Below are 14,931 nucleotides of genomic sequence, written 5' to 3' on the forward strand. Positions count from 1 at the left end.
CCAAATGCATATTTGCTTCTGCAATTATTACAGCGCGTGAACTTTTATTTTCTAATCTGTCTAATTTGGTATATATACACTATTTAACTGCTATTTTATTTACCCCACCATAAAATATCAAGATACTAATTCATTTATGTTGTCTCCTTTTTATATTGTATTTATATTATATATTTATATATATCCTTAGTGCTTTATTGGGAAACTTCTGGAAGCTGTGATTTATTTATTTTTCAATTAAATTCTTATGTAGACAAGCATCTAACATATATTCAAATACGAAATGACAATAATCATTGTCATTTTTAGCATTAGATCTATTTTACTTATGTTTTAAAAACTTTCAACGTACTGTATCTTACATTTGGAAACAAATGTTAAATCCCTAAACAGTGACTTCTAACATATGTTTCTAGGCTGGATTTCCCCTTTATACCTGCACGTTATGCTCTGTCTAGCTGCTTTCAATTCTTGTTTGCTAAGGCAGACAATTGTCAGGTAAATAAACTGTATGATCATTTTCATTATTGATTCTACCAAGAAGCAAATTCAGACTGTACCATTGGTTGAGCCATCCAGGTTTAGATAGGGTAACACATAATAAACAAACATCAATTTGGCTTTCACAATCACACACAATTGTTCCATCTTGTTAATCATTAATGGGGTTGATCTGATCACCACCATTTTTTTCTACCCCTCTAAGAGGACAGATAACCCAATTAATTGCTACTACGTCACATGCAAAGTGATTAACTCTGCCCCTAAGTGATTTTTTTGTCAAAATAAAAGTGCCAGGGATTCTAGGAACCTACATGTTGATGATCAACTGCCTTTCATTTGATAGCAGTTCTGTGCCAACAAAAGGGCGTGTTTATGGTCTTACTTTAAAATAGCAAGTGATGTCAAACCATTCAGAATGGCATTTTCAGACCTGAAAGCAAATACCCATTGAATTTTGAGGACCCTGCCACAGAACATAGGATTATATACATATTGCTTTCAATTTTCCCTTTACTTGCAGTGATTTTTAAGAGGTCAACTATTCTTTGTTTGATTTGCTCCCATCGAATATAGCAGGAGGGTTGATTTTTTGCAGAATATAGACCGCACTTCACATTTGGAATGGTCATTGAACTGTGTTTGAACTGACAGTGTGGTCTGGATCCCCAAGGTGTTTGTATCTTTGATGGTTATATGGGCATCATTTGTGTCACATACAATGCCAATGAAGAGGTTTTCTGAGACACCGGAAGGAGATTGCACCTTCCAGGATGGAGAGCCATGCCAAAAAATATCCCCAAGGATAGAGGATTGTTATGGGACTATGGTGGGAAAGGATTTACTTTCATACTCACAAGATCTCTGTATAGAAGGACAGGATGGTATTATGCTAACACCAGAGGAGGAAGAATTTTCGGTAGGCCTAGGAATAAAAACAGGTTAGTACCACCGTTTTTTGGTTGTCTGGTGTTTGGGGATTCACATTGAGAAAGGATGAACAGATATATCAAGTAAACAGTTTGAAAAATGTAAGTTCCATTTGATTTACACTATTTATAATGGGAAATTGAAAATTAGAATACAGTAGTTATTTATCTGTGCTTTTTGGCACATAAATGTGCAGTGATCTTATTTTTCTCCTCTCCCTTATTTACAAAGCATTGCATTGCCTACAACGCAACTTGTGTCATTAAGTTTAATGTCCTGGAAATGTAAATGATGGTGTCATTTAGGATACCAATAGTGCACAGACATAGGAGTACCAAAGTGAATGGAAATGACCTGTGCTTTGACTTTTATTATGATAATTATGTGTTGTGTTCCCTTACTGTCTGTAATTAGAAATGCACCTCTCCAATGAAACCTTTTCATCAGAAGATGAGGACCTAGATATTATTTACAGTAAAACAACTGCACTAGGCAAACAGATATCTCAGAAGAAATCCATCACACAGATCATTAAGGATAAAAAGAAACAGACGCAGCTTACTTTGCAGTGGTAAGTGAATTATTGTAATATTAAATTATAGTATAGCAGATAGAAAATTAAAAAAAAGATCAGGGTATACCTGCAGTGATGTTTTACATTGGTATCATACATTTTCTCTTCAGTGAATACTGGAGATTTAAAATATTGATAGCAAGTTTTACATTTTTTATGAATGTATGCAAAGTACCAAGCACATTTCTGTGTGTCTCTACAAAATAGGACTGATGGTGTGCAGTTGACTTGGGTTAATCATACACAATATTTGTGAAATGTAGAGGCTATTTCCCTGTAAGCCGGTAAAGAAGGAATTTGTTCAGCCTTATCTAACCGGAAGACAGGTAAATAAGGCACTTTTAAAAACTTATTTAACTGGCAGTCAGATAAATAAGGGACTTGATCAGCCTTATTTAACTGGCAGCAGAATAAATAAAAGATGTGTTGTAGCCCAAATATGCCAACCTTACCCTTACCCTCACCAGCACTTTGTGAGTGCAATGCCTTGTGTATAATGTATACCCTGTTCACTTATGGAACTATGTATTTGTAACCATGTATTATTTGTCATCATAAATCTATGCCCAGGACATACTTGAAAATGAGAGGTAACTCTCAATGTATTACTTCCTGGTAAAACTTTTTATAAATAAAATAATTAATCTGGGAGAAAATCATTGCCAGTTAAATAAGTGAGAGCATGTTATAAAGCTGGTTTATGGGTAACTAGACATTTACTGTGTGAAATCATAATTTTAATGTGAAGTCTCTCAGATGCCCCTATACAATATGATTCAACGTCGCGGTGCTAGATAATGAATGGGAAGCAGCTGGACATCATACTAGTAAAGTCCAAATAAATAATTATTCTGCACATGCTTATAGGACAATAAATACAGATTACATGTGTGTTTATTTGAACAAATCCTGATAAAATGTCAAGTCGTGTATCTATATTTTCTTGGTGCAAAATTGCTACGATTTCAGGGTACAAAAACTGTCCCAAATGTATCAAAGAAACAAATTCCATTAAAAGTGCCAGGAAAAATGTGCATCTTCGATTTTATCACGATTGATAGATACATACAGTATACTTATTTCATTGGTTAAAATACAGATGCAGCACAGTACTTTAGATTACAGTATATAAGCATTTGCTGAATAAACAGATGTATCAAATAGATGAGTTTAAGTAATAATCATGTACTAAACTGCTTAATAGTTCTAAAAAGAAACCTGTTTGAATTGCCACTATATGTTGGTCATTTGATATAATGTGCAAAAAATTATGAAATAAAGCAATGGTGACAAAACATAGAGAGGCCTATGTACTAAGATCTGAATTTTTGTTGTGCATCAATATTTTAGTGCAAATAAGAAGGACAAACGTTTATAAACTGTGTATACTATGTACAGTATGAAGGTCGTAATGTCTCTTCATGCATATGACGCATACTGTAGTTCGCTATTTGAAATGAAGTTTAACGCAGTACGTCATGTTGAATACCTGATTTATACAATTTCAATGAAAACAGAATAATGTGTATTTTTTAGCTACAACTAGATAGCAAACCTAAATTATGAGTGTAATATAGTTCCTAGTAACCATACTGTAAAAATAATAAATTTTGTTAACCTATTTAAACCTTTGTGTGCCATCAAATACATTCTTATTAGTTGATCTGTGCGCTAACAATATAAAATTAAATTTTAGGGTTTATGTTAGGGTCAACTTGGCGGACAATTTTGACGAATTTTCTGCTTTTTTGGGCATAAGGATACATTTATTTTTAGTACATACATCTACATGTAAATGCCGAGCACAGTATATTTGTGCGCGGCCAAAATATAATTTTGTATGCTGATGACGCAGATTGAAAAATGTCAGATTATTATATGGGCGTACACAAGTGCAATGTAAAATGAGATATCCGTGTGCCAATTTTGCACCAAAAAAGTAATTCTGGGACACTTTGTACATAAACCCCCGATTCTTTCCCACAATAAGAATGAAAGAAGGTTTCACAGGTTTAATGAGTAAAGGAAAGTGCTTGTTTTAGTGACACTAGACTAGCTTGATAAGTAGAAAAGAAAGTTCACCAATTGCAGCTGAGACTATTGTGTTGGACAAATACTGAATGTTTGGATTTGATTTTATTAGTTATCTTTTTACTAGTTATCTCCTCTCAAGTCTCCACTCAACCATAGGACAATAGACTGTATCTGAGATGAAGATATAATAGATAGCAATTATAATCTTAGTTTTCAATGATATAATTTAAAGAAATCGAATTAAATCCAATTCAGAATAAACATTTTGCTCCTCTGTAGGAGTTAAAAGAATGTAGCAGCTAAAAACTGAAGTGGTTTTGTACACCTATAGTGCTTGGTTATTAAATATTGTTTATTTTAATATTGTTGACTATTAAGTATGTTTTGAAGATGTACAGATATAGCCTGAATAAGTTCTCATAGGACCATTTACAGATAAGTTCGTAAATTGTAATTTTACATTGGGATACCCGTGACAACTTGGATTACAGAACAAATCTCTTTCTCCTGACCCAATAAAACTTAGACTATAGCTGTATGCACTTTCTGATATCTTGTAGTAAGGAGCTGATTTAGGAAAGGAACACACTGCTCACTCACTGCCAAGAGAGTGGAGAATCCTAAATATTTTATTTACTCAAAGCTTTCCAGCAGATATTATAAATATTATGCATGTTTTACACATTGTTCACTTTGTGCAACAAAATAGATGTGTGCAGTGTACCTCCTTCTGTGGGATAAAATAATAATTAGCTTTAAGCAGTAAAATTACTAATCAAACCAACAGGAACTCCAAAATTAACCTTTAGCTGTATACACTGTCAGTTAATGACGGAGCATGAAGTATTCTACAGAATGAAAACCAACTAAGTAGCAATACTGTATCTCCTATCAAGATGATTGTTTTTGATTTGCAGGCTGGAGGAGAACTATATTGTGTGTGAAGGAGTTTGTCTACCAAGATGCATTCTGTATGCTCATTATTTAGACTTCTGCAGGAAGGAGAAACTAGAACCAGCCTGCGCTGCTACATTTGGGAAGGTATGCTGTTCTCTTTATCTCCATCTTACACTACTTTAACATAAGTGAACAATTGTTTGGCGACAACATTTTTTTATCGGCCCTACACTCATTTCTGTAGTTTGTTTATGACAGCAAATAACTATTTTGTATTGTAATTACCATTTGGCAATACATTTGTATTAAAAGGCTTTATTGAATGTTATGTTATGGCTTTTGCACTTTAACATGCTGCTGGCATTGTAGTCCATTTTGTTTGGATGGGTGGGTCACAAAAACCTCTGCATATTGAATCACAACAATTGGCATAATGTTGAAAGGCTGTTTGTCCCTCACTTGTGCACATGAATTACTGGCCTGTCGTGCTGACTTGCGACATTGACCTGTTTTGACTCATCAGGCAAAGAAAAAGAGAATAGTATAAGTGCTGGATAGTGAGGGAGGGTGATAAAATAATTGCAGATATATTACAATAATTATGCCCTGGAGTTGTGATTAAATTCAGCAGAATGTTTATTTAAACTTAGTTCAATATTGTGTGAGTGTTCAACAGAGACACATAGAAGAAGGGCAGTGTAAAAAAAAATCCGAACTATTAGTGGATATGATTAGATGTACAGTATTAAAGTGTTTGGTTTTACTTCCCTATTTGGCTTAGACCATAAAGGGGAAATTCACTGAGGTAAGTTGCATTCTAACGCACTCGATCCGGTGATAACTACTATCCAAATAAATAGCAGTTAACCCTGGACTGGGTGTGCTACTCTGCAGCATACCTTAGTGACACCCTATAGAAGACCCATCCAAGGGGGAGAGGGAAGATGATGGGCTGGCTTTATATATATTTATGCAAAGCGAGAGCCTATTTTCATCTCCCACAACTAGAGGCTTCAGCCTGATAACTGTGTGAGTCATTGTTTTTACTTAAGAGTAGGATCTACAGTATATAACTATAAAATTAAAAGTGAAAGAATTAAAGCGCAATAGAGTGCAACCTACTCAAACAAATAAACCAGTAGTACCCAGTAAAATGGATAATTGTGCTCAGGTAATAAGTGAACAAATCACTCACATATATTTCTGCAGAAGAGTATCTGGTCACGTTTAACTTTCTCTTAAAGAATACATAAAGAGAACATAGCGTGATACCGTTTATTGCACATGCATGTAGATAAGATGGAAAAAAGGCACACTGAAAATGTGAGTGTACCTTTTTCCCATCTTATCTACATGCATGTGCAATAAACTGTATCACGCTATGTTCTCTTTAAGTATTCTTTAAGAGAAAGTTAAACGTGACCAGATGCTCTCCTGCAAAATATATGTGAGTGATTTGTTCACTTATCACCTGAGCACAATAATCAGTTTTACTTGTTACTACTGGTTTATTTGTTTGAGTAGGTTGCACTCTATTGCGCTTTAATACTTTCACTTTTAATTCTTGTATAGTTTTTAGAGACTGTTTATTTAGAGCTGCACAGAGAAGCCTTATTATTATTGTTGTTATTTATTTTGCGCTTCTCTTATTTCACCATTATAACTATAACGTCTTAATATTTTACTTGTGAAAACATAAAGGTGTCTTTGAATCATCAAAGAAATGTGTCCTTTGACAGACACATTTTTTTGGCTCTTCTTTCTGTCAAATGTAAGAAACGGTTTCTTGTTTCTAGTGCAGATTGTTAGAAGCCAGAAAGGTTATACCACTCCAAACCTGCAGGATTCTGTGTCCCCAAACATACTGTAAGACTAGATTCACTAAACTCTGTTAGCCTATTTAACGTGATGTTATCCTAACCCAACACTGTGACGGTAACCACATTTTAATACCACAAAAAGCATGGCACTATTTGTAATGGCCATTATTCTAAATGATATTCAACTGAGCTCATTACAGCCTGAATGACATTCACATTCATCCGATATTCACTGAGCTCGTTACGGTTAACGCAGGGAAATCATTCACACCTACAGAGTGAGAGAAAGAAATATGCCGATTTAAGTATGTCAAATTTATTGAAATGATTTACATATTTCCCTTATGGTGTTATCCTGCAATAATGTGACATTTACCCTATTCTAATAAGATTAATTATGGTCGTTGTTCTTGCATATTATCACCTTAGTGTATAGGCATTAAATAACGTCCATTTCTGTTTTAGGTAATGTTATGTTAATTGCCTTTAATTAACAAAACATAGTGAATCTAGACCAGTAGGAGAAAAAATTATCTAAAGACATACCGGGGGCTGATTTTAGAGCTGAGTAACGACATTAGGGTTGTAATGCAAACTCATTGTGTGGACACACACATTCAAACTCATTGTGTGCACACACACATTCAAACTCATTGTGTGCACACACATTCAAACTCTGTTGTGGATCGGAAAAATAAACCCCAGTTTAGAGTTGGCCAAAAATAGATGCAGAAAAACCCCAGTTTGCGTGGGGGTCATTAAATGGTATCAACAGACCGGTCAGAGGTGTGAATATTACTGTTATTTAAATGAGCTCAACATGGGGGAAATACACATTAAATAGCACCTGTCTTGTATTAGCATCAAATCTAGAGTTTGATTAACATTTGTTCTTAAATTGAATTTCCTTTCCTAATAATACACCTATAGAGACCAGGTGCTAATCAGACTATTATAGTTTGATTGGCACCACCTTATGGCAGCATGTCTCAGGGGGCGGCAAAAGGGGGCAAAAGAGGGAAAGTGGTAGTTACAATGCAGAGTGAATTCAATTGAGAATGTGAAAATTGTCCTTGTATGTACTGTATGTATATCTTTATTTATATAGCGCCCACAGTATACTCAGCGCTTTACAAAGAGACAATGCAATACAGGGAATTATAATATAATAAGTGCAACAAAGTCAGACAATATGAGCGGAAATCCATGCCCCGGAGGGCTTACAATCTAAGTGTTATGCTGGGAGACTTAGAGAGACAGCAGGTGAGGGAGTAAGTGCAGAAGATGGCAGTGCTTGGCGTAATGGAGTCGTTTTTCCCCACGGGGTCTCTCTGTGATTTTACTGGCAGACGGAGAACATGAGCTTATTTAGTTGATAATCCTTAACCGCTGCGATTGCTGCATTAGCACAATCACGGAGCCTGGGGTTGCTACATGTGATGCGTGAGTCAGTGGGTGTTGAGTGTTGACTATATATGTACGTTTTGTTGAAAAGCGATAAAGACGATTTTTTTTGTCGTGTTTGTTTTTGCGAAGTTGGACAGGGGTTCCTGTTGGTGATTCTGAAATATTGGTACCTTTGTTATTTTTATTTGTTTCACTTATTTAACTATTCATATCATCTTACATTGTCGTTTCTTGTAATTGATCAATTTGATCTTATTTAATGAATTGACGATATAAAGCAACCCTGCTGATTGAGTTAATGTGCAGAAAAATTAACCATAATACTTTCTTTAAAATAATAAAACCAGCAAGTACAATTAAGTTAGTTTTTAATTATAATGCTAGTTAAAAATAAAATGTTAGCAACTAATATTGTATGCATATCTTCCTTAACCCCCATTGCCCTGTGGTGGGGATAAAAAAAGGTCATTAAAGTCTTCAGAGATGGGAAAGGGGTGTTTTTTTGTGAAGAAAACCTTTAAAAAAAAAAGCTAATTTTTGGAGATGGAAAAGTGGACTTTTTGTGTGGAAAGGAAAACCCTTAAAGGTCATCAATATTTTCCGAGATAGAAAAAAGGGGCTGGGCTTATAGTTCTTGCCTAAGATCGGTACATACCAGGCGACGAGCCAGACCCTATACTATGAGAAGCCAGAATTTGCAACAAGTATTTTCTCGAGCAACAGCTGCAGTTGTTTCTCTTGTTGATGCACAGACGCTACCTGGCAATGCTTCATATTCTTGAGAATAGACAAAGACAAAAGAGAAGGGAAATATTTATTATTATCTATTATAATTTTCCTCTCTGCTAAATGTAAGGTTTCTTTTTCGCTTGTTTCCTCGATCACTGTGCTGAGCTTCCCTCTGCTAGGCTCTGTTGTTGCAAGCTGAGGTCAGTCCTCCAAAAGTAACATTTTAAAAGTGATGCCATTTTAATGGCTGATGATTACGAACGAAAGACGTAAAAATTAAGCAGAGCCAATTATGCTAATCTAAGGCCTCATTATCATATTTTAAGACCAACTGCTAATGACCAACTGCTAGTAGCACCTAATTCTAAACTTGGTCATTATTCCAGAAATAGTGATGGTGCGGTGTTGAACATTTAACAGTACTCCTATTTTTGTGATTACTCGGGTTCCTGGTGTGATATGTCCCTCTTTATATCATCCCTAACACTTCCTGCTGACACCCCCAAATAACACACTGGTGCACACTGGGTAAAATTGGAGCAACGTTCCCGATACAGTACATTGATGCAAGATAAAAATGTGGCAGCTATGCTTGATATACAGTATAGATGCCATAACCCACAATACTTAAATATATCTAACTTGAAGGCATATACTGTACGGTTACCATATGCCATCATTTTTAACACTAAAAAAATATATTATTTTCAAGGATGGAAAAATCCCGGGTGCCTAAAATGTTTGTCCTTTTGCCTGTGCTGCTGGCAGTGCTGACTAACCTGTCAGTCACCGTGGCGACCTACAACAGCACACTCAATCCTAAATTGCTAGCACGAGGGCAAAACATTGGGAGCGCTGTTGCCAGTTGCATTGCTGACTAACAAGTAAGTCAGCCCTGCACTTCTTACCCTGACAACGAGAGATGTGGGAGGAGCAAAAAGCCAGTGGGAGCAGGAGAAGGGATGGGGAGCACTCAGAACACTCCCCTCACTCTCCTTCTTGCCAGTGAAACTGGAGCTGGCCTGTAGTGGGGGTGGAATGGAGAGGAGTCTGTGTGTATCTGTATCACTGGGAGTGTCTGTGTCACTGTGTGTATCTGTGTCACTGTGTGTATCTGTATCATTGGGAGTGTCTGTGTCACTGTGTGTGTCTGTATCACTGTGTGTGTCTGTGTCACTGGGAGTGTCTGTGTCAGTGTGTGTATATGTATCCCTGGGTGTGTCTGTATCACTGTGTCTGTGTCACTGTGTGTATCTGTGTCACTGTGTGTGTCTGTGCCACTGTGTATATCTGTATCACTGTGTGTATCTGTATCCCTGTGTGTGTCTGTATCGCTGTGTGTGTCTGTATCGCTGTGTGTGTCTGTATCGCTGTGTGTGTCTGTATCGCTGTGTGTGTCTGTATCGCTGTGTGTCTGTATTGCTGTGTGTCTGTGTCACTGTGTGTGTCTGTGTCACTGTGTGTCTGTATCACTGTCTGTGTCTATGTCATTTTGTGTGTCTGTGTTTTTCTAAAGAGTAGGAAATACTCAGGGGGCAAGTTACTGACATTATTTAAGTTAAGCTCATGTAAGCATCAGTTTGCTGCTTTAATGGTGTTCACCGAAATCCTTCACAATGTAGACAACTCTCTCCTGCAGTTTATGCATTTACTATCTCCATTAAAATCTGACTTTTAAATGCAGGCCTAGAATGTTTCAAAATATATGTTATACAAATATATACCGTATATGCAATCTAAGTGTGCGATCGATCTTCCAACACAGTTGTCTATAATTGGGAAAGGTTTGAGGTCATATTGGGGGGAACTGTACTTTTATTGAATCTTGAAGTTGCAATGTTAGGCCAACATTTTTTTTGGGTTGGATCTAACCCGCTAGGTCCCATCACTCACAGATTTAGGGATCCTTCTCCCCCCAGTTGACAAGATATTTCCCTCTTACTCTTTTGACGTTTCCTAAAAAGAATCCAATATGGTCAGGAGGTCACCAATGCAATCTCTTAATGATGTCACAGCTTTCTATTTGTTGCCGCAGCAAGACTGCAAGACCGACCCTGGCAGCCATATTGTTTCTCCTGGGCATGAATCTTTGTCCAGGAGATTTTAAATTTAAAATTGCAGCAACCAGAGGTCTTCTGAGCACGGGATGAAAACATATAACAAATAAGTCAAAAAACAAACAAACAAAGTGTCTTTTGAAATAATATTGGATTACAGGTTGGGTAAATAAAAAAGTAATACTGAAAAATGACTTTTCTGTTTTAGACAATTCGCCAGAAGTTTCCGCTTCTGACCACAAGACGACTTGGGACAAGAGGTCATTCAAAGTAAGATAAGAAGACAACTTATGTGTAAATCATGTATTGGGCAGCATGCTTACCCCGAGCCTACAACACATGGCAGAGCATTAATAAAACAATACAATTGTGTCAATAGCCATTGGATTTATTTTGGATGATGTTTTTCAACTAAATCAATGTGAATTAGACTTGTAGGTAAGTTCTATTATATTGTGTTACAATCGAGAATCAAAAGGAAGTTAAAGAGGCAGTCCCAGCATTTTTTTTAAATATTTATATATATATATATATATATATATATATATATATATATATATATACAGGGTTGAAAATAGGGGGTCTCTGGAGCTGAGCCCCATTAATTTAAGCTCCGGGAACTCCCTGCTTCCGGAAGTACTTACCTCCATAGGGGGTGCCGGTAGCCACTCTAACTTCCTATTGGCCCATGTGATGAGGAAGCTGAAGAGAGCTGTAGGAGATACCGGCACCCCCTTCTGTCTGTATCTCTGGAAGCAGGGGATCCCAAGAGCTGAAATGAAAGGGGTTCAGCCCCCAAGACCCCCTGCTTCAACCCTGTATTAAGAAAATGAAGGGCAAAAAAACAGCTGGGACGGCAACTTTAAGGAGCAGCTCCTCCAAAAACTTAAAGCACTTATAAATATACACAATTCTGTTTTATTTGTCTATTAATTGCCATTACACATTCTATTTATTAGCATTACACATTAAATAGTTTAATAACATATGTATCCATAACACATTTTCTGTGGAAAAAATAGCTATTTTCAAAGTATTTTAAAACCAAAAACTTACAAGCCGATATCTCTGGAGTGATACAGCATAAGATGCAGTGGAAAAAATTAATCTAGAAGTAATTTAAAGATTAGTTACTGGGCTTTGTCTAAAAAACATGTATTCAAACAATCGAGTAGTACTGTATTTGCATTAAATTCACAGTGCAATTGAGTATTTCGGGGCGGGGGGTTGTTTGCAAAGAATTTCTCTACATGTGGCAGGGGGGGTGCGCAAACTGGGGGCAAAACATTTTCTGGGGAAGGGTGTAGCGCTGACTGAGGCCCCGCGCTCTACTCCACAACATTTAAATGAAATGCTGGGGGGGGGGGAGGAGGGGAGGAGGGGAGGAGGGGAGGGCGGGAGGCCTCTGCAAGTCCCTTACCTCGTCTCCGGCAGCTTGTGGTGATGTGTTACCATGTCAAATGACGTTACGTCAGAAAACGCAGGAGAAAAGGTAAAGGGGTGGGGGGAGCGCGATGAGTGGGGGAGAACAGGCAGGGGGCGTTGACAAAAAAAGTTTGCGCACCCCTGTCTTACGGCACAAAATGGGTAAAAGACAATTGGGGGCTCTGGAACACAATGGGGTTAATTCATCAAGATCTGGATTCCTCGTTAACTTCAATGGGAAATTTCGTCTGAAAACAGCCTCAATGGCCGCATCGGCAGATAATGAATAAGAGCCATTGGCTTGAATTGCAGTTAACGCTTATTTGAGTGCTACACCCCTTGATACTAGAACCTAGAACTTGATAAATCCAGGCATATGCACGTATTGAGGACATACAGTATGTGGTAGTGTCAGTTTATTCTTCAATGGATAACTAGAAGTGTATTCCTGTCACTCAGTATTAAGAAGAGCTCCAGTGGATCTCCCAATGAGAGGACAGGGGCACCATTACAGAAGTGACTCATGCGAACTGCTGCAAATCTGCACGACTTTTAGTAGTTGCTTGTCATTTTGTATTTGTTAATAACCATAATTCCATAGTCTTTTATCTTACTTCACATTTTCACTTACATGGGGTGAACTGCTGCTTCAATATAACTAAGACTATTTTTTTTCCCTGGAGGTTCATCATGAAAGCACTTAGCACATATTAACCACAATCTCTTGCTAAAGATTTCGTTTTCACAGATGACAAGTGAAAGGTATCACCTTATTTATTAGGAGTGATTTAGCATGTTGAAAAAACTGATATGACAGCTGGCCTCATGATAACATGTTATTGCAAGTTTGTGAATAGCTTACTCCTATCACCCTGCTTATCAGCCATCGTTTGTGGCAGTGTGTGATAACAAGAGGGCTACTAGGTGCACACAAAATAGTGAACATATGTTACAGGAAACATGTATTATCTTTTCAAATAAAAAAGCCATAAATACTGCAATTGAAATCTCAGCCTGCTTCTAAGATGAACAATTGTGTATATTAAGATAATATGCAGCTGTGACAATTTCACCTAGAAACAAATGACACCCCATGTATGTTTTAGCAAAAATCATACTTATTGTAGCTAGTAGCTTCAAAATCATCTTCATTTGCAATGAAAATGAGCTAAATTATTGCATTCAGTAAAAGTTCACTGGTTGTAATTTAGACATTCCCTTCCGGTGCTCAGAGTTAGTTAAAATTTTAGGATGTTCGTTAAAATACAACCGATTTGCTTCTTAAGTTCATTCAAGTGCATACAGTGCACTTAGGCTTAGTGCTGTTTAGTAAACCTGGGTTTAGAAAAAGCATTATTATTATTATTATTATTATTATTATTAATAAGAGTAGGGTGACCACATTTTCAGAAGTAAAAACTGGGACACATTAAAAAAGGATTTATACAACAATTTACATCACTTAAAAATAAATATTATGATACTTGTCTAAGACCTCGGTCCTGCTGCGCTCGTTGGCGCGGGCGGCCATGTCCCGAGTTCCCCACCAGCAGGGGAATCCTCGCGAGCCGGTCCCGGTCCCCCCTGGCGGCACAGCTGACTACACGCTGTGGCGCGTCAGCCGCTAGGAGACACAAGAGAATGGTGTTTCCTAGCGTTGACGCGTCACGTGGTGTGGCTGTGAGCCAATGGGGAGGGGAGGCTTCGGGAGGAGGAGAGGCTTCGGGGAGCGGGAAGGAGTGTGGAGTGAAAGCAGGTGAGTGCCTGTCTGTGTGTGTGTCTGAGTGCGTGCGTGCCTGTCTGTGTGTGTATGTGTGTGCCCGAGTGCATGAGTGCCTGCCTCTGTCTGTGTGTGTGTGTGTATGAGTGCGTGAGTGCCTGCCTGCCTGCCTGTGTGTGTGTGTGTGTGTGTATGTATGAGTGCCTGCGTGTGTGTGTGTGTTTAAACTTACCCTCAGCAGCTCCAGCTCCAGCCCGAGTCCGTGGAGGGAGGGGGGGGGGAAGAGTAGCGGGTCCCTCCGCTCAAGCCACGCCCCCCCCTCCCTGTCAAGCCTCCCACTCCCGCCCACCTCCCGCTCCGGCTCCCGCTCCCTACAGACCGCATATCGCGGTCTGTGTATCTCAGCGCACCGCCTGTCTGCAGTGCGGGTGCGCTGACTCTGGGAGCGGGGCCTTAGTATAATAGCGTCTGTCCTGGAACAGGATTGTCTAATTTCCTGTGTCAGTTTGCAGCTCATAGGATTTATGTCTCCCTAGTTCAGCTGCCTGTAATTTCCCCTGTCCCAGCAGCTAGCTGCATGTGTAAGGCAACATTATTGATACATAAATTATGTTCTTTACACAGCCCTAGTCAGTGTTGGTTGCCGTAGCAACCTCCTATTCTCGTAAACTGAGAATGGGCTATTCCACCCCCCCTTGTCTCTGTTCACAGTTAGTCTGATCCTGAGACTATTCCTGTTTCCCAGATTCCCTTACACTTCTTTTCTACCCTAGCTGGCTGAGTAAGTACATCTCATGCTATTCACCTCCTGGCAAGGATTACCGTTTTTTACCTTTC

The 14,931-nt window shown here is 38.2% G+C and overlaps 1 protein-coding gene across 1 annotated transcript in view; it reads left to right on the plus strand.

Moving 5' to 3' along the window:
- The first annotated feature begins 899 nt into the window (after window positions 1-899).
- RFX6 (regulatory factor X6) overlaps window positions 900-14,931 on the plus strand; it is a 61,084-nt gene continuing 47,052 nt past the window's right edge. Inside the window, exons 1-4 of the mRNA XM_075597708.1 lie at window positions 900-1,442; window positions 1,846-2,002; window positions 4,957-5,080; window positions 11,158-11,219. Of these exons, the coding sequence (XP_075453823.1) occupies window positions 1,190-1,442; window positions 1,846-2,002; window positions 4,957-5,080; window positions 11,158-11,219 (596 nt within the window). The 5' untranslated portion in view covers window positions 900-1,189. The remainder of the gene's footprint in view (window positions 1,443-1,845; window positions 2,003-4,956; window positions 5,081-11,157; window positions 11,220-14,931) is intronic.

Source organism: Ascaphus truei, chromosome 4 (assembly GCF_040206685.1).
Source record: "Ascaphus truei isolate aAscTru1 chromosome 4, aAscTru1.hap1, whole genome shotgun sequence".
NCBI classification, from domain to species: Eukaryota; Metazoa; Chordata; class Amphibia; order Anura; family Ascaphidae; genus Ascaphus; species Ascaphus truei.